At 45.5% G+C, this 23,756-nt stretch overlaps 1 protein-coding gene across 1 annotated transcript in view; it reads left to right on the forward strand.

Moving 5' to 3' along the window:
* Positions 1–47: 47 nt before the first annotated feature.
* Positions 48–23,756, forward strand: part of CCDC3 (coiled-coil domain containing 3) — a 39,467-nt gene continuing 15,758 nt past the window's right edge. Inside the window, exons 1-2 of the mRNA XM_057422508.1 lie at positions 48–477; positions 1,751–1,925. Coding sequence (XP_057278491.1) covers positions 77–477; positions 1,751–1,925 — 576 coding nt within the window. The 5' untranslated portion in view covers positions 48–76. The remainder of the gene's footprint in view (positions 478–1,750; positions 1,926–23,756) is intronic.

The following is a 23,756-nucleotide window of genomic DNA, read 5'->3' on the forward strand; positions in this document are numbered from 1 at the left end:
CCACCTCCCCTCGTGTGTCCCGTCCCCCCCTTCAATCCCTCTCCAACCCCTTTGCCTTCCTTTGCCCCGTCCCGCGATGCCGCCGCGGCTGCTGCCGCTGCTGGCTCTGGGGCTGGCGCTGGGGGGCCGGGCAGGCGGCGGAGGGGGCTGCCAGTTACCGGCAGAGTGGCGGCCGCTCAGCGAGGGCTGCCGCGCCGAGCTGGCCGCGATCATCGTGTACGCGAAGGTGCTGGCGCTGCACCCAGACGCTTACGGAGCGTACAACTACCTGCCCTGGCAGCGGGACCCCCCCGGCGGCCCGCAGCAGGCAGCGGGGGGATTATTCTATTCCGCCGAGATCGAGCTGCTGTGCGACCAGGCGTGGGGCAGCATGCTGGAGGTGCCCGCCGGCTCCCGCCTCAACCTCACCGGCCTCGGGTACTTCTCCTGCCACTCGCACACCGTCATGCAGGGCTACGCTTATTTCTTCTTCCTCCGGTGAGTCCTGTGATACGGCTATCTGGAGGGGGGGTGTCGGTATCCCGGCTCCAGGGTATCTCCGCACTAGGGACGGTTCACTTCAGACCACTCTCCCCACAGCACTTGGCGCTTCCACCCATAGTTTCATCGGGAGAGAAAGAGCCAATTCTCAATCTAATATTCCGTCATTCAGGGAGCCGCTGTTGAGTAGCTCCTGGGTGCTGCTGCTTTTGTTTTTACGAGGGGACTGGAGAGAAACCAGTGCCTCTTTGCCGAAGTTTGGCGTGGAACTTTAAAACTCATTGCCAAGTACTCACCCGATAGCTTCCTCCCGGCTCTCCCAAGCCCCAGCCAAATCCCGACGTTGGGTTCATCGAAAGAATAAGAGAACAAACCACAGTATGGGAGCAGAGCCATCGCTGTGACCTTTCAATCCAAGAGTGTTTGCGAAATACTATTGAGTGGCTTGTTTTGAAATATATTTGTATATTCTTGCACTGGGTGTGTAATGAAGCACAACTTGATGCTGCCTAATCCTTAGTCTCTAGCAATAGCTTTAAACATGTCTTACAGAAGTTATTTATTGACTTTACTTGTTATACAACTCTTGGTTCAGGAGAGACCTGGTTCATAACTGAGGTGCTCAGGACACTGTTAGTGTAAATAAGTATTAAAGGGCAGAAGTATTGGGCGCAAAAGTCTTCATAGGTTTGGGCTTACTAAGTCCTAGGTTTTTTGCAGCTATAGATAATTTCTGTAGTGTAGGGAGATGTTTGCTGTGCACCTCTTCAGGAGTCCCCATCCCTGGCAGTGTTCAAGGCCAGGTTGGACAGGGCTTGGAGTAGCCTGGTCTAGTGAAAGCTGTCCCTGTCCATGGCAGGGGGGTTGGAACTGGGTAAGCTTTAAGGTCACTTCCAACTCAAATCAGTCTGTGATTCTATGATACGATTCTATGACTGTTTGAAGGAGTACTTAAACTCTGGGATCAAGGGCAAAGTGATGGAAATTGAATAGGAACCATGGGCTACAGTATAGCCTCATACGTGGTGGTTCACTGATGCCTGCAGGGTGGTATGAGCCTGTTTAAGTCCTTACTGCTGCTGCCTGATCCAGTCCCCTGTCTTGGCAACTAAGTACCCAGGAGAACTGAGTACCACATGCCTGCTGAAAGTCCATCTTAGTGACTTTGGTGGCACTTGTTGAGCAAGGCTGAAGTACGAGGGGTGACTTCTGTGGGAGAGAAAGTGCTGCTCAGCCTCACTGCGCACTGCCCATGCAATTTGTGTTTCAGAATGGATGAGAACTACATCCTCCTGCCACATGGAGTCAACTTCCAGGAGGCGATTTTCCCGGACACCATGGAGAACAGAAGGATGTTTGCCAGCCTTTTCCAGTTTTCTAACTGCTCCCAGGCACAGCATGTGTTGAGCTTCTCCAGTGACTGGGAGATTCAAGAGGACAACCGGGTAAGTGATGTATTTGCTCTCCAGTAATTGCTTTCCAAGTGGGCACAGGCATTCCTGTGTCGTTTGCAAACATATATATATGTGAATGCAGAGCAGAGATCCCTGATTTTCCTGGTCCTTCGGTAATGCACTGGTGGGGAGATGCTAAACTCTGCTTTCAAAGCTGATCTTTGTGTTAGCTCTTTAGCTTCCTATGGACCCGGGCAAAGCGTGGCATCAACCTGTTCAAGAGCAACAGGCTGGAAACCAGTATTGTTTGTGGTCCTGTCCTACTCTACCCAGGTCATTCCTGGGTTTGCTATCTCTAGACCCCATACTTTAGCTTCAGCTGAGTTGCTCAGGAGCAAAGCTTTGCTTTTGTACTTCTGTGTTCATCTCATGTAGTGATAGCAGTGCCTGGACCATGACAGACTATAAGGGATTATTCTTGTCTAGCTCCACATAACATCTACTGAACTAATCACCCTAATCTGTCTTTGTAGTGGCTGGGGAAAAATAGATTCTTGAGGGCATGTTTCGTCTGCATGATGAGGGCAGGGTTTGTCTGACCAATGCCAGTGCTTACTTCTGAAGGAGCTGAATGAAATGCTTCTTTCTCCTCTCAAGGGAGGCCACAGCAAACGCTCCAGGCGATCCTCCTTTAACAAAGTACATTTCTAGTATGGAAAGTCCAATGATGCCCATTGTTAGTGGCTTCTGAGCCCCTTTATGGGGCTGTAGTGTGTGTGATAAATGCAGGATTTTAATAAATACTCCCTGGGCAGAGAGAAGCAACCTGCAATTATGTGTGTGCACGTTCTGGATGGGCATATACATTAGCAGCAGTGGAACTTGGTGAGCTGTTCTAGTGCCAAGCCTTGTTTTATGAGGCTGGTGATTTCTACTGGTAGCAGGGAACATTTTAAGCATCCCTGCAGGTTAGGATGGACAGGACATGTGTCATCACTTGTGTCTTCTGTGGCCCCATCCAAGGCACAATGTTTACATATGGTAGCAGATGCATTAGTGGCTTATTTCGGGGGATGGATGGAGGGAGGTCAGTAACTGGCTGAGCACTTTCCTGCCACCAGCTGCCTGACCACCAGTATACAAAGTCTGAGCTGCTTCATGGCTATGTGGCCAGTGACACAATCCACTCCTTAGAATGCCCCATGAGAGAGTGTTTTCCCACTGCTGATATTTTGGGGAGAGAGGAGGGAACCGTGATGTTTAAGTATGTATTTGGGGACAGCAGCAGGAATTGATGTTTAAGAGAAAATGAATCATCCTACAATTAGATCACAGAGCTATAATCCTCGCTGGGCAAGGAGGGGGAGGCAGAGAGCCCTGGTCCCAGCCCTGCCTCCTCCCTGCCAGCCCGCAGGCTCTCCAGTGCCCCGACCAACATTTTTGGCAAGTAAAGGTGCTGCTGCTGCCAAATCCACTGATTTTGCTGTGGGGAAGCAAAGTGGATTTGTGGGGGATCACCAGCTCCAACTCCCAGTGTCTGCTTATGATGCCTCTGTGCTGTTTATTTAGCCAGATGTAGGGGATCCTGATGGGTTGCTGCTCACTTACGCCGGCAGTGACCCTCTCCAGTTGACTTTAATGGCAATCACCAGGCAGAAACCCTCAGGGTAAGTTGCAGCAACCAAATGCATGTGCATCAACGTGCATTTCAGCTGTTGTGCTCTTTGACCCCCCGCAGCTGTGAGCAGAACAGGGGGGATTAGAGCTGCTGCTCACACAGACCAGGGCTGGGGGCTTTACATATGTCAACACCCCACCATTGAGTGAATGAATTCAGCACAACTGATGGGCACTTTGTCTCCTCTTCATAATGGAAAGTAAAAGCTTCCTCTGCACCAGTTAAAAATAGTTTAGGATGACTGTGCTCCCATTCAGCTCCTGCATCTGTGTTTGCACAGACAAGCGCCGGCTCCTGGCGCCTGTGTGCCCCAGCCTGGGAAGGAGATGGCATTTCTGGCTGCCGTGGTACTTGGAATTTGTTCCTCAGCTCTTCCCAGTGCAGATACCCATGTACAGGGTGCATTTTGCTTCACTCTTTGCCTTGTTGGTGACTTTCCCGATTGTCACTGCATCTGCTCACATCCCATCACAGGGCGAGCAGTTTCCATCTCCAAATGCACTTGGCTGAGCTGGCTCTAGAGCCAAAGCCTGTGACATGCCCCAGCTTTGTGGCACACAAAGTAAGCATTGCTTGGAGCATTATTCTTGAAGCTCTTTGGAAAAGGGGCTCTTTGGGAACCCAAGGGGGTCTTCTGAGATAGGGTCAAGTTGTGGAGAGCTTGGGTAGAGAGGCAGGGGCTTCAGATGAAGCTCATTCTGCTGTGTACCGATGTTAACTTGCTAGTTAAAACCCATCACAGATGTTTAGTGCAATCAGAGGGAAGAGACGGAGACGCTGAGATCCTCAAAGCAGAAGGCAGCTGAGGCTAAAATCTGGTTCCAGGAGTTAGTAGGTAAGGTCGTTCCTCTAGGGCTTGGCACTGCTCTGTGCAGGGACATCTTACAGTGCGCCCAAGTAGGTCTGGAGTACAGGAATGATGAAATCTCCAGTTTACAGCTGTATCATGTACTCCAAAAGACTCTTTGCATCCCTGTCTTGCTTATGGCCTTGTGCACTACTCGGTATATTTTTGGGGTGGACATTTCAAGGGAGAATTTGGTGCTGGAAGCATTTGCAATTGCAATGAATAATCTGTGTTTGTAGATCTGGGGTGCTCAGCCAGAAGGTGAGAGGGCCCCATCATGGGTAAATGTCTTTTGCCTCATGTAATGCTGCTCCCAGCAAGAGGTCCCTTCTGTAGGGTGTGCCTGAGCCATCCATGGAGTGGGAGATGCAAAGGTGACCACTGACACACTGTTTTCCTGCTTGCCCTCTTCTCTGTGCAATGCTCCTTGCATGCAGGCAGCCTTGTCTGGGCTGTCCCAATGGTTGAAATAAGGAAAAGCCTGACAGCTCCTTCTCCTCTCAGCAGCTGTCTGATGATGCTAAAGAGGCAAAGAGATGTGCAGGGACTTCTTGGATTCAAACTTAAACAGGGGAGGTTTAGGTTAGATATAAGGAAGTAATTCTTTACTGTGAGAGTGTTGAGAGACTGCAACAGGCTGCCCAGGCTGGACAGAGCCTTGGGTGATATGGTCTAGTGTGAGGCATCCCTGCCTGTGGCAGAGGAGGTGGAACTGAATGATCTTAAGGTCCTTTCCAACCCAAACCATTCTATGATTCTATGACATGCTGGGAAATGCTGTCTGCCTTTTCCGTCATGGAAAAACCCTTTTAGTTTTCAAAAAGCCCCATGATGCATGGTGAACAGAGGCCAGACCCAAGGCACATCTCATTGGGGACATAAGTTCCTCATCCTGGACCTGCTGCTGCTGCTGGGATCTAATACCAGCTGTGTTTTTAAACCCCTTCCAGTCTGGGCTGAGGGCCAGATGCTGCTTTCCATAGTTTCCCAATAACCCCCCAGTCTCATAAATCTACACAGGTGCTTGTTCTGGCCACTCTGGAGAGCAACAGGAGCTCCAGCAGCTCCAGCATTCATTTCTTTAGGCACTTGCATTTTAGCTTCCACATTTCCAGACCCAGTAATAAATTGGGCTCTGTCTTGGTGTTTCTCACATCCCCCTAGTGACATTTGCAGGCCCCCTGCTTTACTCCAGGTCACTGTCACAGCGGTTTCCACAAGGTTGTTGCTAAAGCCCCAAGTTCCCACCAGGCTTGGGATTGGAGCTGGGTTTGTAAAGTGCGAGGGGCCCCTTCTTGCAGCATACTGCAGGTGTCTGGGTCGCAGGTTTGGCTCAGTCCCAGAGCTGATGTTGGTAGCGATAACAACACAGGGACACTTCCTTTTCACTTTTGGAATTACAGCTTTAGGCACTTCTTCCCACCCTCTGACCCTGTGAGAAATGCAGTATTCGCCTATTCAAGGAATCTTGCAGTCACAGCAGTTACTTTCAATAAGGTGCTTTTATTGATGAAAGGAACAATTAAGGAGCAATGAAAACCTAACTAACATTCATAAAAGTTCCATGTTTTTATTCATGTCTCATGTTGACCTTTTCCTGCTCAGAAGGAGTCCGAGCGGTCAGACGTTTTGGAGATAGGGTTGAGCATTTGGTTATGCAGCCAGCATCCTCCTCTAGGGATGGAAAAATCCTGAAGGCCTGCAGAACATCTCTTTGTGCCAATACCTCTTTCTCATGGCAGCTTTTTCTTATGGCTAAGTAATAAATGCCACTATTTTACGCACAGGGGGTTGATTTATACTTGCTCAAACTGGGAAGTGGGAATTGTCCTTGCAGGTTCCCCCTCCCACAGTGCCTCCTGCTAAGCCTGGGGATGATGCAGTGGCTTGGTATTGAAATCTTGCTCCTCTGCAAAGTTTTACCAAATTAGTTTAGTGCAAATCTAAAGGCTCCTCCTTGGCCTTCTGCAGAGTTGTGTGATCTCATAAAGAAGAGCTTGTTGCCTTGTTTGCACAGGAGAGATTACACTAAAGTGACTGAGGTTCGGTGCTAATAAGGTCTATAGAAGTGTCAAAGATTGCTGGTAGTTATTTATTATTCACAGAGGCTTCAACTCCTGGTTTTGTCAACAAGTTGATAGGGAAACATGGTGTTTTGGCCTCCCCTTTTATTCAGGTAGGAGATTTGCAAAGTGACCCCCTGTGAATGATAACAAAGGAATAACAGCATCATGTCAAACCGATCATAAGCAACCATGGGAGCACCAGCACTGTGATAAAGCCTGTGGAAATTAAGGAGTCAAATAACTTTAATAAAGCTCAGGGAGACTGCAGGGGAAAATTACATCTTATATTAAGCCTCTCTACTTGCATTGCCTTTTCTCTCAAGTATCAGTCACAACTATGCTGTTACTTCAATTGATTTGGATGAATGGACTTGCCTTCTGAGAGATCTCCAGAGATTTATCTGGGTAATAATAAAGATCTTATGAGAGTAATCAGTGTCCCAAATAAAAACCAAGGTAATTAGTGTGTTAAAAGGGCAGTCTACCAATACCTGCTTAGCATCTTTGGGCCTGGGTCCTCTTCTCCGGTGGTACTTTGGCTGCTGTAATAACCTGTTACCCTGATTAGGACACCTGCAAGGCTTTGAAGCAGCTGGGAAGGGAACCGGGTAAGAAAAAGCAATGTAATTGCGCAAATGGCTTTGCCATTATTATGCAAAGCAAGAATTAGGTTAAATGGCATTCTTCCTCTGTGGAAGTAGAGGAAACAGTTTCAGAACTATTTGTATTTTAGCAGTGGCTGTGTGCATGACCTGGAAGCCAGTGGGTTGGATCGTTCCCTGAACCCATCCATGGGCAGCAGCACATTTGCTCAGCAATGGTCCTGTCTCTTCCCTGATGCTCTCAGCTGGGTAGATGTACCAGGTCTGAACACGTTCAGCAGCACTTCACAGGTACCTGAGGGCTTAAATCACCGAGAAATAACTGCTTCCACAAAAGCTTTTTGGGCTACCAGAGAACGGTTTGCTCACTTGATATTTGCTGTGGGGACCTGTTTTGATCCATTCTCCCAGGCAACATGCCCCTAGAGAGCGGAAAAAAAGAAGAAAATTGGGGAAGTTCCCATAATTTTCCTGACCATCTTGATTTTGAGTCTAGACAGTGATTAAATAGTATCCTGGCTAGATACCTGCCTGTGGCATCTCTGGAGAGATACCGAGCTGCCCTGGATGCAGGGACCAGAGCTCTTCCTGCTGTGGCTGAGACAGACATCTGATGATCCATCTGGTCATCTGGTGATGCTGAAGGTGACTCCATGTGAATGATGCAAAGCCTGGCCACTAGGAAAAAAAGCTGATGATTGATGGATTTCAGCTGAAATTTCATCCATGAAATTTTATCCACTGAGATAAAATGAAAAAGCGATTTGCTTTTTCTCTTTTAAAAGTTCAGAATTTACTGCTCTTGAGGAGTTCTCTCTCTGCTCCAAGTACTGGGAGATGAATTACAGGACTGGAAAACATTGGAGTCCAGAAACAGCAATTTTAGGATAAAGACTGGTCAGGAAATGAGCAGGCAGCAGCCTGGCTTGGTTAAGACAGTTTTGTTTAATTCCCATATACTGGTCTTTTGTGTTTGCTTGTGGCATAAAGAATCCTCCCTTCTCTGGTCCTAAGTCACTAAGGAAATAGAAAATATCCTCAGTTCAAAACAGTGCTACGTGGCAAGGGCAGGGCAGAAAGACCTCAAAAAAGATGAAAGTAAGCTCTGATGTCTAAATGATTGAAAATTTTATTTTCCATTCATTTTTTTGCCCTTTATTTGCCATTTATTGGAAGAGATGTTGGTCCATTAACAAAAGTGTGTCTCGCTTCTGGGTTGTTTTAACAGTGATTTACAGCGCTGTTGTTTTCCTCCCAGGAACCCACCCAGAGCATACCCCCTCCCTATGGTCTGTGTTTTGTTTGAATACATGTAAGCAATATTAGATGAAATGGAGAACTGCTGACAAGTGTCTCGGATGAGGGGAGACCACGAGACAGTTGATATGTTTGGGTAACATCCCCAAAAGTCTTTTGGCATGGAAATGGCATTGACTCATTTCTGAATCTTCCCACCCAGGCTGTGGTAGAGAACTCTTAGAGGTCTGATTGGCATCTCCCTATCAGTTTTCTGTCTTTCCACATGCACCCAGGATGCTAAAATACAGAAGAAAAGATGACAAAGAAGTACATGATAGTCGTATCCACAGGATGTTTCCATTGCATATGGTCTGTATCATATTTATAACATGCAGAAGGTGTTCTGAGCACTTCCTAGGAGGAAAAATGAGGGAATTCCTCTGTTTTTAGGTGTGCCTCTTAGAGTCACCTTATTTCTGTACTGGGAGGCAGGTTGGCTGACTGCCATGTACCATACAGAAAGATGACCTGAGGTAGCATGGGTGCCTTGAATTTGGCATTGGCTGTGAACAGTCTGAATTTAGGGTTGAATAAGGACCTTTTCCACACCCAGCTGTGGCTGGCGGGGAGCTGCTGAAGTGAGGCCCCCACTTAGCACCCTCCTGTTACCAACATGGGTGCAGGATGAGGTGAAGGGAGTTCCAGCTTCTGGTGAATGAGTCTGGACCGACTTGCTCCCTGTCAAGCAATGCAGATTACTCCAGAGCGCAGCTCTCTCTATGTCTCAGGCACATCCAAGTACATTCTATCCTTAAAAATATCCGGTTTTCAGCTTGCCGAGCAAGGAAATGCCTAGACAGCCATGGGTATGTGTGTGTATGTACACGGCTGCCTCCTCTGAAGGGCGAAGCAGGAATCCTTCCAGGAATTGGCAATGAATGAAGACCCACAGGGCTTCTAGCTGCTTTTAATTATCCAGAGCCACACTTTAAAGAAGTTCTGCCAAACGCACTAAGTAAGTCTGTATTTCATGGCATGAAGCTATCTGCTGCTGTACATGAACTTGATGGTGAGCAGGCATCTGACCCCAGCTCCACGACACCTTTTCAGCTCTCCATCTGGCTTCTTCCACTGCCACAGGGGTGGGAAACTGCTGGTGGCCACAGAGGCAGTTGTTGGTTGTGGGCTGAGCTCTGCACACATTGAGAGACACAAAGATGGGGTTGAAGGGATGCTGTTGTCCTTCCTGTGTTTCAAATCCAAGGCAGCCTGGAGGGGTGCTGGACCCTTGGGGTTTCCAGCCCAGAGATGGTTGTAAGAGGTGGTGGTGCTGCCAAGCACAGGTCCTGCTGCAGTGCTTGCTTAGCTGGACAAAGATTTATTTGGAAGTCCCAACCACTGACTCTTCGGCAAGGGCCAAGGCACTGTGTTTCCCAGTCATGCTGGAAAGATGTATCTACATGGCTGGGGCTAACTCCATAGCATGCAACACAGGTAGGATATTGCTGCTGTTGTCTCAGGGTAGGTAGGAGAGACAGAACTTTCATAGAGCTGGTTGCATTCTGTCTGTGTTAGCCACAGAAGTGGCAAAGGTGGGAGATATATCCCTTTAGGGAGGAGTTTGAAGCTACCCCCAATAGCATCTGTATGTGAAGGTGGGCTGGGAATTGCAGCACTGTAATGAGATGTGACCTTCTCATCTGTACTATCTGGAAATGACACTGTCATGGGAAACATAGCAACAAGAAGACATGAGGAGGCCAACTTCAGTTCCTTGTCTCCTTACCTGTGTGTGAGTGATTTGATGCACTGGAACAGGTTGCTCAAAGAAGTGATAAATGTTCCATCTCTGGCAGTGTTCAACTGATCTATGGCAGGGCAGTTGGAACTCAATGATCTTAAGGTCCTTTCCAGCCCTAAATATCCTACGATTCTATGATTCCTCTGCTTTTCTGCCCTGCCTTCCCATTCATGGCCTTTCCAGTGTGGGAAGGGGAGAGAGTACATCCCACCACACACAGACCACAAAGGGTGAAAGCATTGGCTAGCAAGGGGAGGCAGCTGGCTGGGACCTGGGCAGTTACTGGAGCTGGGAAATGAAGTGGTGCAGGGCAAAATGTGCTTAAAACTGCTTGTGTCCACAGCCAAATCACCCTCCTTGAAACAGCTCCCTGTACTCAAGGTGCTCCCACAGGTAACTGGGACCTGGCCTCCAAGGAGGAGTTGAGGCTGATGCTCTTGTAGAATATTTAGGGCTGGAAAGGACCTTAAGATCGTTGAGTTCCAACTGCCCTGCCATAGATCAGTTGAACACTGCCAGAGATGGAACATTTATCACTTCTTTGAGCAACCTGTTCCAGTGCATCAAATCACCCACACACAGGGAAGGAGACAAGGAACTGAAGTTGGCCTCCTCATGTCTTCTTGTTGCTATGTTTCCCATGACAGTGCCATTTCCAGATAGTATGGATGAGAAGTCTACCTCTCATTACAGTGCTACAACCCAAGGCAAAAAAATCTTGCAGCCCAAAGAAGAAGATCATGGGTGTTTTCTGATCCAGTCATGCTTATTGTTCATTCTTGTCCCACCATTTTTCAACCTCAAGAGTAGAGGTACTGACTTAGCCTGAGAGCTGCAGAAAGATGCTCAAATATGACTCCTGGCACCACTCTGTAAATCTGTGAGTCTGTAGATGTATTAGGTGTGCAAATCCATGCTTTGTATTGATCAGCAGTTGCAAAGGATGATTCAAGTGGACCAGCAGCCCTGAGCCAAGATCTGTCGTTGATGCACACACTGCTTCTATAGGAACTGTGAGCAGATCTGGTCTTTGGTTTCACTGCTGGCCCCAATCAAACTTGAATCAAGGGAAAAGTGTTTTCTTTCCACTTCTCTCTCTGTCCTGACCCACCTGTGAGATGGATACAGAAAAAGATGGAGCAAAGTGCTTATTAAAATCAACAGCCACCACAGTCCATCTGGCAGCTGGCAGACAGGACACCTGTAATGCTGCTGTAACTGAAACAACACTGTGGCTTGACGGGAGATGAGATCTTTCAATCTGGGACATATTTTCTCCCAGCCCATGCATTTTGATGCTTATTTTTGCAAACAGCAAGCCAAGTTGGCTCTGAGGCAGTGGTAGTTCAAATCCCTAATGGAAGCTGCAGACAGAGCCTCTTAAAGCCCATCCTGCCTCTGCCAGCCAAGCGCCTTTCCAAATTTCCCTAGAGAAGCATCCTTGCCCCATTGCACTTGGCCAGGAGTGACCATGAAGTGCCAGGCTTGGCTTTGCCGCCAGCCTGGAAGCATGCAGCCACTTCAGCAGCTAATGTGAAGTGACAAACCAGAGCGTCGGGTTTGGAGGAAGCTGGAGTGAATGGCTTTGATGTGACCAATTGCAGTTGGTTGCTGCTCAAGTCATTACAGGTGCCTCCGGCAGCTGAGGCAGAAATTGCCTCCTTTTGCTGCCCCACTTTGTGGATTTATGTTGGAAGGATGCTGCTACAACTGTTAGTCCAGTTATCTGTAAAGTGAGTGATGGTGGGGGAAAAATATATTGAGGGAAAAGCAAGTTTCCATGACACTGTATAGTGCGAAGGGGAAATAATATAGCAAGAAAGCCAGGTCTGAGTTTCTGCCCAAGAAACTTAAGAGCAAGCAAGCAAAAAAGTATCTCCTGAGACTTACATACTGTTGTCCTCAAACTGACTCATCTTTATTACCATGCAGGGGTAGCAGGAGAGCTATTCCCATTCTGCAGATGATGAAAGCAAGGCAGTGTGTTAGGCTCTGTATCCCAGTCAGTAGAGACCCAGGATTTAACCCCTCTAGGATTAAATCAACTCTCTGAGCACTTTTTTCTGCCTGTAAACTTATTTGTCTAAATCCTCTGCCCTTCCCTTTCTCCCTTTGTGACTTCCAGCCCCATTGCACAGGCACTGCTGTTCTTCGAGTGAGGAGATATGGTCAGATGGGTGACACATGAGCAACTGGGGTTTGGTTGTTTATTCAAACCAAAGCGTGTTGGTGGTATGAAGACTGGCTTCCTTCTTCAGGTGTACAGTGACATATATCCTCCTTAAAATGAGTTTATCACCTCCATTTGTCTTCACTTTATACCCATTTCAGAGCACATTCATTTGTTTGACTTGTTTTTTGTCTTTCCAGTTTGTTTGACTTGTTTTTTGTCTTTCCATGGCTTTTAAACAGGGATTGAGCACAATTCTGTTCTTCTGGATGCTTTTGGTTATGTATTTTACTTAGAAAAAAATCATTTAGTTGCTTAACTGGATGGTTCTTGGGGAGAGAAAGGAAGGAAAGTCAAAGTAGAGGAACAGCTTGTACTGATATTGGCAGAGAATAGGAATAGAAATTCAGATGCTCTAAGTCTCCATTTCATTACATGGGGAAAGAACTCTAATTTAGAGCCTTTGAAGCATGAACCCAGAAGCCACATCCACTTGAAATCCTCAATTTCATTGAAGAGCAGGAAAGCTATTTTCCACCTTAAAAGTGTCATTTTCAGATATGGAAGAGGAAGGGTAATGAGGAAAGGGCTTAGCTGGGAGACCTCTGCCAAATGCCAGCCCATGCTTTAAAAGAGCTCTGAGGTCTCAGATGGATGGGAGAGAGTTTATTCATGGCCTATAAAAGATGCCCTAAAGTGAGAATCTCTGTGTATGTGGCTTATCTGTAGGAAAGAAACAGTTTATTCTTGGTCCATAAATACCTCTACTGGGGAGGTATCTGTAAGTAGAGACAAAGAAAAAATAACAGATTTAAATGAGAGAAAATTAAAAATCCCCATGGAAATAGGAAAAAAGACAATAACCCACCAAAATGTGCTACCAGTTGATGTGATGAAATCTCTATCATTTACAAGCTGGAAGGTTGTGGTGTCCTTTTGCTGCCTGCCTGTGGAGGAAGATCCATTGCACCGGTCGTGATATTGCTCTGGGCGGGACTGTGTAAGGTTTCAGAGCCCTCTATCCCTGTCCACTTCTTATTCCTCAGACTTGATGGCTGTGGTTACAGCAGTGATTTGCTCCCTCTGGAGAAGGTTTATATCCTGCATACTGTGGCTGAGCAGCTCCAGGAGGTACCAGACAGCATCCAAAGCCCACCTCCATCAGCTGGATTCAAAAGGACAACCTGGGGGGTGAATTCTTCTAAAGATCACTTGCAAGTTCCGTGGGTGCTTCAGGCAGTTATAGCTATGCTGGACATGAATGCTGATGCTGAGAAAAGCCTGTGGATTGGAAATGAGCAGTTTTAAGAAGACCCCGGGGAAGGGTTGTTACTGCCCTCAGTGATTTGGCTTCTGCCCTTTCACATGTTTTAGGCTCAGGCTTGTTTTTTCTGAGCTCAGTGAACACTTCACAATCTGTCCCTTGAAATCCTAATTGAGCCTGTGTTTTCCTAAGTCTCTACTTCAAAAAGCAGGGTAACAAATGTGATTCTTGGTTCTTTTCCCAAAGGTGTGGAACTGTAGATTAAACGTGTCCTGGAAATAATATTTTATGCTCAAATATTTCCCTCTTCAATAAAAATGGCTCAAAACCACATCCAGTGACAAAACCCTCCTATATTTAACCCATGCCTAGAAGCAGCTGAAATACATATGGGAAATGTCCTGGCACTTCCATGTCAGTGGCACTTTGGAGCCGCTGGAACACATCTGGCTCCTTATGGATGGACGTTGCTGAAGAAAAAATTACAGATGTTGAGGATGTGAAAGAGCAGGTTCCTTCCATTGCAGCATCAGGACAGAGAAAGGCCAAAAACAAAATCCCAGGCTGGTGCCACCCCTGAGGCATTTGTCTGCCTGTTCTGTGTCCAGACTTCAGGATTGACCTCTGGTTCCTGCTCATTGTCAGGAACATCTGCCTGCCATGTTCCCTGCTAACAAAGTGGTGTTTATCACTCTCTGGTAATTGCATTTGCTATGATATTTACAGCATTCCCTATGCTGAAAGGGTGGAGATCTCAGGCTTGCCCAGGGCTGTGTACTCCAATCTGCTACTCCAATCTGTGTACTCCAATCTCCACGTGTATCTTTAAACATTAACATAGACATTGGCAGTGTCCAGGGCTGGTCTCAACCACACAAATACTGAGCTGGAAAAGTGACTGTTGCAGTGTTCATGTTTGCTCTCAGTGTTTATCAAGGGAAGTATCTTGTCTCTTCCTTTACAGGTCCAAAGGAATTGAATGTTCTTTCCTTCTTTCTTTTTATATCTTGGAAAGTTGCAGGCAGTCCTTGCAGGCAGCCGTGCAGGCAGACAAAGGATCAAGGGAGGGAAGGCAGGTTTTCAATCTAGCTAAACAGGATTCAGAGCAATTTAGGACCCCAAGAACAGAATAGACATTGCTGCAGACTTGTCTTGTGTTTTCAGGAGAGATTCATCTCTGCCTGCCCTAGGAAGTCACCAGCACCAAGCTGTTCAAGTGTGGTATTCTCCTATTCAGCATCTTAGAAATGTGCTTTCAGTTAGTGTGTGCCTACTGAAATGCTTTTTTTTCTGAGAAGAAAAACCACTATAAGAACAAAACTTAAGTAAGTTCTTTATTTTTTCACCTTCAAGCCCAGAAATTTCAGGGATGAGCTGACTGCATGTCACTGGTATTTCCACCCCAGGGTGGGAATCAGAATCACAGACTGGTTTGGGTTGGACAGGACCTTTAAAGCTCATGTAGGCCAAAGCCTGCAATAAGCAGGGACATCTTCAACTAGATCAGGTTGCTCAAACCCGGCTGCAACTTGACGGTGAATATTTCCAGGAATGCGGCATTTTCCACCTCTCTGGGCATTTCACCACCCTCATCATAAAAGATATCCTTATATCTAGAATAAATCTATCCTTTTTTAGTTTAAAACCATTACCCCTTGCTCTGTTTTTACATGCACTGCTAATTTTCCCCCATCTTTTTTATAAGCCCCTTTCCTCACAGTAGAGGAGTTCCATCCTTCTGAACATTTTTGTAGCCTCTGGACCCACTCCAACAGGTCCACGTCTTTCCTGTACTCATGGTCCTGAACGGTTTTTGCTATTACACCTTGACCATGACTATGGCTCTGTCTCACTGTTTGCTTTTCCTGGATATAGAGGTTCTGGGCTTAGATTCAGTGGATTCTGGAAGAGTCCAGAGCTTGAAACAAGCACTGCAGTTTGCCTGGGGTCCTCCTTTCCTATCTATTGCTGTGTGGAGCAGGTGGCTTGAATTTGGCTGGAGCTTATGATGCATTTTGGAGTTTTATCTTCCAGCTTATAAAGCCTTTTGGATAGGATTTCCTGAATGCATGTTAGACATTGTATTTTATTTTGTGGATTTAAATCCAATATTCTAAATTGCTTTAAAGTAATTCATTGTGTTTTGAAATACCAAAACCCCGGCCGCCTTTTTATTATGTGCTTGTGGTCAATTAAAGACTGATTTAGGAAATGATGAGAGATGTGTAAATGAAACTAAAAGCATTTTTCAAAATGGTGTGAAGGAAAGAAGAAAGAAAGACACATGTTATCAATACTTCATCAAAAGGGAACAATGTTTCTGACCATAGAAAGCCTTAGAACCAAAAGCTTGCAGTAATAATGGAATAAGCTTTCTAATCCACAGTACTGTTGGAACACATGTAAAAAGACCTTTTTACATAGTCCTTTTTGGATTACTTCAGCTTTGACTTCAGGGCTTTGTCTGTTTGGTCTCCAAGTATATACTCTAGATGGGACTCTGAACATAATTGTTCCATGCGTTTTATGTATAGATATTCTGGGTTGAGATTGGATTCTTGGTTGGATTTTTTAAAGTAGTAGTTGAAAGGAGTTAGGGAGCTTGTCTACTTCAGCATTGCTTGCAAAGAGTGAGGAAATACTGCATTTAATTGCATACAAGTCTCTGAAGTGTTGCAGCCAACAGCAGAGTGGAGTATAGGAGTCCTTTTGACAGGTGCTTCAATATCAGAAGCCATGAACTGGTGCAAAATAGTGGTCCTCTGAGGAAAAAGTGGAGAATACAATTTGTGGGTACAAAAGAAGCGTAAGATACGTGCTGGTTTGCTTTTAGAAGTTTGAAATGGAAATCAAACTACATTCAAGTAAGCAATCAATTAAATAGCTTAATATATTGTGCTTTGTATTGTCTACTTAAAAGGAAGTCCGCTAAGTGCTTCCAACTCATCCCATTTCTGCTGAAACTCTTGGTGACTTTAAAGGAAAAGGAATCATGTGTTAAGAAATACAGTTCACTTTCCCCTCATCCTGAGTTTGTGTCTGTGATCTAAGAAGTGTGAAATCTGTGTAAGTGGTGGAAGAAGTTCATGTGAGGAACTTTGGGCTGGAGGAAACTAAAGATGCCAGCCAAGCCAACCACAATGTTGCTTCTGTTCGGGGGTTTGCATAGGGAATTGCCCCATGCCAGACCGAGGAGATGTGCTTTTGTGGAGAGCTCTCCACTTCTGGAAAAGGAAAGAGGCAGGAAGCAGGGTTGCCTTCTAAAACTGGAAATAAACTATTTCCCATTGATGGCAAAGAAGAATGAAATAAGGAGGAAGGACACAAAGTCTGTGGATTGAGAAAAACAAGCGTGATGTGAAAATAAGGTTGCATTACATCTAGCATCTGCACTTGCTAGCTGGTGACCCAGGAGAGTACCAGGCAAGGGTGAGGCTCAGAGCTGAAATGTTCCTTGCCACCAGCTTGGCTATGAAAGAATTGAAATGAACCGGTAGCCCTTGCTATTTTTGCACACAGGAAGAGACTGTATTCTCCCCTCACCCTACAAGATCCACAGCAAACCAGCAGATATCTACATCAGGTACCCAGGAAAGAGTGTAAAAAGAAGATAATGATGTATGTTGGTTCTTTGGATGCTCTCCCAGCCTCCAGTATTTTCAGATGAAGGATTGTTTGTGGTGAAGCAATTCCCATATATTGAGTTTTTCCTGTATATTCAGTGACTTTCAGTGGATTTATCTTCCATGAAGCTGTCCAGCCTCCTCTTGAGAATTAGAACTTTTTGATTGCCTTGAACCTGGTTCCAACTATATCATCAGATACCACCAGCTCTTCTGCTGGAAGATGCTGTCAGTCTCTATTTAACACCTCCATGGCACTTGTGGTTGTGTAGACCTCTATCCTATATCCTCTCCTAACACAGGACTCCAAGGTTAAAGACCATGCTTGATGTCGGATCCTCAACAAAGGTTGTTTCTGTCCCGTCCTGGATGGGAATCAACTACCACAAATGCTATGCAATGCAAGTCCATGAGAAAAGAGGAGTAAAAGCTCTTTCCTGACTGTCTGGGACCTCCCACTGCTATTGCCACAGGGAAATTTCAAGGTTTTGCCTAGACTGCTGGAAGTGCCAACAGGGAAAGCAAATATTTGTGTGTAATACTTAACCCCAAAAAGATTAAGTGCAGATGGATGTCAATAGTGCCAGCAACCTGTGAGAGAAAGTGAAACCTGAGAAGAACATAGAACCAGAACATGGTGCAGGGGTGGGGGGGAAAGAAAGAAAACTAAAATGCAAACCAGACTAGAAACAAATCAGGGGGAAGAAAATTGTCAGTGGGCCTTTCTGCTTTCCCACAGAAAGGCAGCATGAAGACCAGTAAAGAGGAGCAGCTTGGGAGGTTACAAAGATAAACATGAAGTAGAGAGGGTGTAGGAATATCAGCATGAGGGATGCAGCTTGGTGGGATGCTACATGGACAGTGGATGTCTTTGGAAACTGGGAAGTTGTCCTGGAAGTGATGAGTATTTTGCACAGCCTTTATTTCCCACGTCTTCAGCTCTGGAAGTTAATTGCTAGCCAGGGAAATGGTGATCTATGAGAAGAGGTTTGGTTTTGTGAAGCTTGGCCCGGGTTCTGTGGGAGGAGAGCCATGCAGTTTGGAAAGTGTCCATCTCAGGAAAATCATAAGTGGTAGGGCTGTCTAGACTAGTCAGGAAAGCACGAACAAATAACCAGAGGAGAACAGAATATGAAGAAAAGAAAGTGTGATTCCTCACCTAGGATTAAATAAAGGTATGAGTTAAAAAATGAATAAAAGCTTCAAAGGATGCAAACAGAAGGCGCTCTGAACAGACTTTATTCTAGTGCTGTGAACATAGTTAACAAGGAGGGGAAATTAGACATGCCTGGGTTTGGGCTTACATGCTGCTGCTGGAAATGGGTGGGGAGATGTGTGATAGGAATGTTACAATTAATTATTGTAAATCTCTTCCTAACAGCCATGTGGGCAGTGTGCAGGTGTGTGTGAGGCCCCTGGCAGCCTGACAAAAATGTAATGAGTGGTTATGAAGTCAGCAATAATATAGAAACAAACGCTCCTTGGCTCTTCGTCGATCAGCAAAGTGCTAATTAGCCATTGCTAGAGGCCACTGTGTTTCTCTGGAGGGGAAAGTAGGACCTCCTTGAACACCTGGATGTGGTGTGGGTGGGAGCATGACTTACCTGGCAGACTGCAGTTACAGCGAGGATTTCCTGACTTGGAAATCAGAGCAGAAATGTTTTGCCTTAAGTCTTTGGGTTTTGACCTGCAACTGGAAACTGGTAGTAAAATACATCCATATAACCCTACTTAAATACAGGGTGTTTTTAAGCTGGAGTAGATCATTGATCTTTGGTTTGCCAGAGGTGACAATGGACTCCCCATCACTGAAAAAGGGTCTGGATCTTTTTTCTAGGAATTATAGGCACCTGCTGAAGTCATCTGGTGAGCATAAAGGGTGACTTCCAACAGTTTGATAAAAGAAGACGGATCTAATCCGGTTTAAACAGAAATGATTCTTGTTGCCCACATTGCCCCATACTGGTTCTGAACTTTCAATATTTTATTTTCTAGTTTGGCTAACATAGAACTCAGGGTTTGGGCTTTGGGGCTATACACAAATAGCTCCAGTGTCCCTGCCCCAAAACCCATCCTTAGGGATTTTTGTCCCTGTAGGGCATAGGAAACATTGTAAAGCCATACTTACAAGTAAATCTCAACTCCAGGAGTGAACAAGAAGCAGCCCTGAGAGCAAGGTCAGAAACTGTCCAAGGCACCATTTTATCAAGCTTGACTACAGATGAAGAACCAGGGTGAGAAAAAGCATTGCCATGTCGAGGCTGTCTTCTAGAATCACTTCACAGCAAGAGCCTTTTAAAACTCCCCATCAAATGCAATAAAACACCCTGTACAGCAGCTTTAAAAACAGGGTGAAAGCAAGGGCCTATACATCTACATCACAGCAGTGACAGCCAGGAGTTCTTGGTTTCCTTTAAAAATGTGCTCTGAGCCCTTTCTCACTCTTAGTGCTGTTTGCTGAAGTATTAAGGAAATGGGAAAGTGTCCAGAAAACTGGTTCAACTCAGCTGACACTGTGAAGCTATAAAAAAGGAGCAGGAAGCAGATTGAGATCTGCAGCACACCACTGACCTGCCATCAGCTGGGGATGTGGTGATGGATCACACCGGTCCTGCCAGTGCAGCCCCACACTCGGAGGTGTCCAGCTGCTGTTGTAAGGGATTTGGAACAAAATCTGCTCACAGCTGCTATGGGGGATTCTTATGGGTGCTGTTGGAAATAGGGAGATGGATTTTTGAGTAGCCTTCAAGAAGCTTTTGACTCTGCTGGCTACAAGGAGCAGAAGTGCCTTGTAAAACCATATTGCTCTTGAAGACATGGAAGATCTGTAACAGTGAATTGATTGTAATTTGTCAGAGCTGAGCAGAGTCGTGTCCTCTTCCTCTGAGCTTCTGCAAACCTCACAGATGCTGTGTAGGACCTGTTCGTGAGCTGTAATGACTACAGTGGCTTAATGAGTAACACATGCAGGATGAAGAGAACCCATCTGTGGTTGTCACAGACATGCGTTGTCATGGCCATAACTGTAACTTCATTGTTTCTTAACCAGGACTTTTAAAGCCCAGGCAATCCACATCCGCACCCAGTGTGTTACCATCTAAGATTCAAAACTCAGCTCAGAACTGATTAGATATAACTGCATATGACCCCTTCTTGCAAATTAACATCGAGGGGAATTGTTCCTAGAAGATCCTTACCACTGTCTGGCGTAGTCTTGGGTTTGGGATTGGCTAAAGATGCAAAAAGCTGTCGTCAAACACAAGGAGGAGCCTGAACTTTGGAGTTAAGCCCAGTGATTGAATCAACTGGTGTTCTTGTTGGATTACCGTATAATTTTCTTGTTTCTTGAGTATTGTTACATGTGCATCAGTTTTAGTCTAATTTTCTGAAGAGGTCTTTGAATAATTAAGCTTTGAAATACCTGAGAAATATTCCCTCAGCAATCAAAGGTGTACACAAGGATGTGACACATATTTTTGATAGTCTTCGCTAAATTTAAGTATTCAAATTAGTGATCTAAGACATGAGTTTACACCTACCCAGCAATGACACTACTGACTTCAAAGGAATGTGTAAGCTGACATGTGGCTGTTGGGCAAATGGCAGTTTCTTTAGGTGTTGTTATCACATTACTTATGATCTACTTTTTGTCACCTTATCCAAATTGCTACCTGGTCATGTAAGCAACTAATTTCTTTGAGTCTATAGCAGAACATCTCCTCTGATCTGTCACTCTCCAGTGCCTCACATAAAGCAAAAGGTTGGGGCAAGCTCTTTTTTTTTTGGCATTTTTTTAGTAAATCTGAACATCTGTGGCTTTTACTAAATTCAGTTCACTTCCAACCTCATAATTGTACCCGAGGGACTCACTTTGGAACTCTAGTATCAAAACAATTTTTAGCTGGCTCTAAAGATGTGGACGGTCATCAGCAAAGCTGGGAGGTAATATGGAAATCCTTGTATCTACTTGACTTCTTGCTGCTAGATGTCCACTTTCCATCATATGCAACTCTGAACGATTATCCTGTCTCTTTGCCTGTATTTCACGTGTGGTATTCTGGGGAGAGCTCATTACAGCCAAGCTCAAGTGTAGCCGGTGCTTAGTTACAAGTGCAAACATACCATGAACGTCTGTCTAGCATTAGGATATTTCCATAAGGCATTAAAACACAGCCAAGGTGGCTTCACAGGCTCCGTGTTTTCCCAGCAGTTGTTGGTTTAAGTGTTCTTAAAAAATGGGGGAGTTTGGGAGAGTGTGGATGTCAGCACCAGTAAGGATTTGCAGTGTGTCAAGTAGAGGGAAATAGGAGGGCTGTTTTAGAGCCAAGCCAGCCCTCCTCTTTGCTTGAGCTTTCTAGTGAAACTTCAGGGAGATAAATATATTGAGCTCTGGTAGTAGATGGCTCTTTGGGGAGCTGCTATTTCTGAGCTGCAATTGTATTACGCAGTCCTGGAGCAGCACAGCATGTTCATCACCACCTTCTATCCTCAGCTGAGCTGCGAGGGGTCCCTACCAGCTCAATGCCGAGACTTCCAAGGGCTGGATCCAGCACATCAGGAAGGATGGGAGGCAAATGTGAAACCAGTTGTACTGCATGAAGTGCAATGGTTGTGAGGTCTACTGTTTGAAGGTTTCCCAAGCCATGGAGCTCAGGCAAAACGCCTGTGGGAACAGCAGCCATCATAGGCTTGTCAACAAGAAGATGTGTCAGATCACTGCAATCTCCTTCATGACAGGGAATGAGCCTGGTGAGTAGGAGATATGCAGTTTAGCTTGGCAAATGTTGGTTCAATTCACAGAGAGGTTTTGGTGCCCACTGAGTAGATTCCCACTGGGGGAAACTCAGCCAGCTACTCCAGGTGCCTGTTTGTGTGCACCAACTCCTAATGGGAGCACACGGTATCCGTTGTTGGTCCTTCACACACCTTTTGATCCCTTTTCCCTGTATATGTGCTCACCCAAACACATCTAGAGCTTCATTGCACAGGTATGTTCCTCTTGCTCCAACTGATTTTCTGATGTGAATGTAGCCAAAGCCTCAGCCTTTTCATAGTGTCTCAACTGAGACTTTGAGTTTCAGGCACTCAAGTCTCACTGTGGGTTTCTGGCACATGTAGTTACTCATCTCTGCTGACTCTTTGCTATTCACTTTGATCCAGTCCACAAGCAGCTGCTCCAGCCACCTTACTGCCCAGGCATGGGTCAGGCCATCACCGTTGCTCTGGGTCTGGTATGGCAAAGGTGACAGAAGGGATGGAGCAGTACAACATTGCACATGCTTAGTGAGGGATTTCTATGACTTTTGCTGGAAGACATGAGCATACCACCTTCCAGCTGATCAACATCGAACTGAACAGGCTCATCAGACAAGGAGCATCTTTAAGGTACCACATCAAAGCATTTGCTCTTAAGTTTGCAAAAAGCCTGATGTCTCAAGCAAAACTTAGCTTTATTTTGTCCATGGACAAGTGCAACCTCTTCCTTGCTCTCAGTTTGCAACCAAAACATTTAAGAGACACAGGCTCATTAACGTGTTCACCAGTTTTTAGTAAGCAGGGGCTGAGTTTCTGCTTTCTGACAGCTTTGCTTAGACTGACATATGTTCCTGCCCTTCTGTGCAGAAACGGATCTCCTCATTTCCATTGAAGACTTCCGTGGTGTGGAGTCTCCTTCTATTTTACACTTATGAGGAATTGCTTCATAAAAGTCACTGAGGATGGAGAGTTGGAATTATCTTCAGATTTTATAGCTCGGCTAAAAAAAACTCTGGCTGCAAGCTAAAACTTGACACATAAATCTCAGCGAGGAAATAAATTAGTTTCCCTCCTTCCGTCAAAACAGCAAACAACTCCTCCCCCCCCAAACACTTGCAAAGTTCTCAATGGTAAAAGGTTATTTTAGGAAGGGATTAAATAAACATTTAGTAAGTGGCAGGATCTCTAAGGTGGGTAGAATATGGAAGGAAAAAAACTTGAAATGTGCAATGTTTTATGATTTTTTTTATGCTTCTTCACTTGAAATGCTCCACAAGTGTCCTAAGGGAGCAGTGTAGATCACCAGTTTGATTGTCTTGCAGTAACACCAGCTTCCATGCGAAGCGTAGGTGCTGCATGTCAGTACAGTGATGTACTTATTAACAGGATTAAACAGACTGAGGCTGAACTGAGAGATCAATCTGCATAGGAATCAGGTTAAACAAACTGGTCATCCAGTCTTTTCAGCTGAGTTTGTGTTGCAGTTGACATATATTAACCAGAAATCATATCTGGTTGATGGTGAGAGGCCTCAAATACCTGCAGGAAAAGGTCTTTACCAATCTCTCTAGATGCTTAGTGCCATGTTTTTGCTGTGCTTTTCCACATTACCTCAAACTCATGATAATTGCTATCTTAGATGATGAGTGAGAATAAATGTTGCCTTCCCTTCCTGTAAAAACTCCTTGTGTATTCTTCTGCTGCCTTCCCTGCTGGTTTACTGGCTCTTAGGTCCAGAAGAACAGGTGTGACCATTGGCATGTTGTTGCTCGCACCCAATTTGTCCCCATAGGTGAATGATGCCTTAAGAAGGGTTGAGTTTGTTTTCCATGTCCCA

The sequence above is a fragment of the Pezoporus wallicus genome, unplaced genomic scaffold, assembly GCF_028554395.1.
Source record: "Pezoporus wallicus isolate ANWC-B61680 ecotype Strahan unplaced genomic scaffold, APGP_CSIRO_Pwel_v1 contig_3058, whole genome shotgun sequence".
NCBI classification, from domain to species: domain Eukaryota; kingdom Metazoa; phylum Chordata; class Aves; order Psittaciformes; family Psittacidae; genus Pezoporus; species Pezoporus wallicus.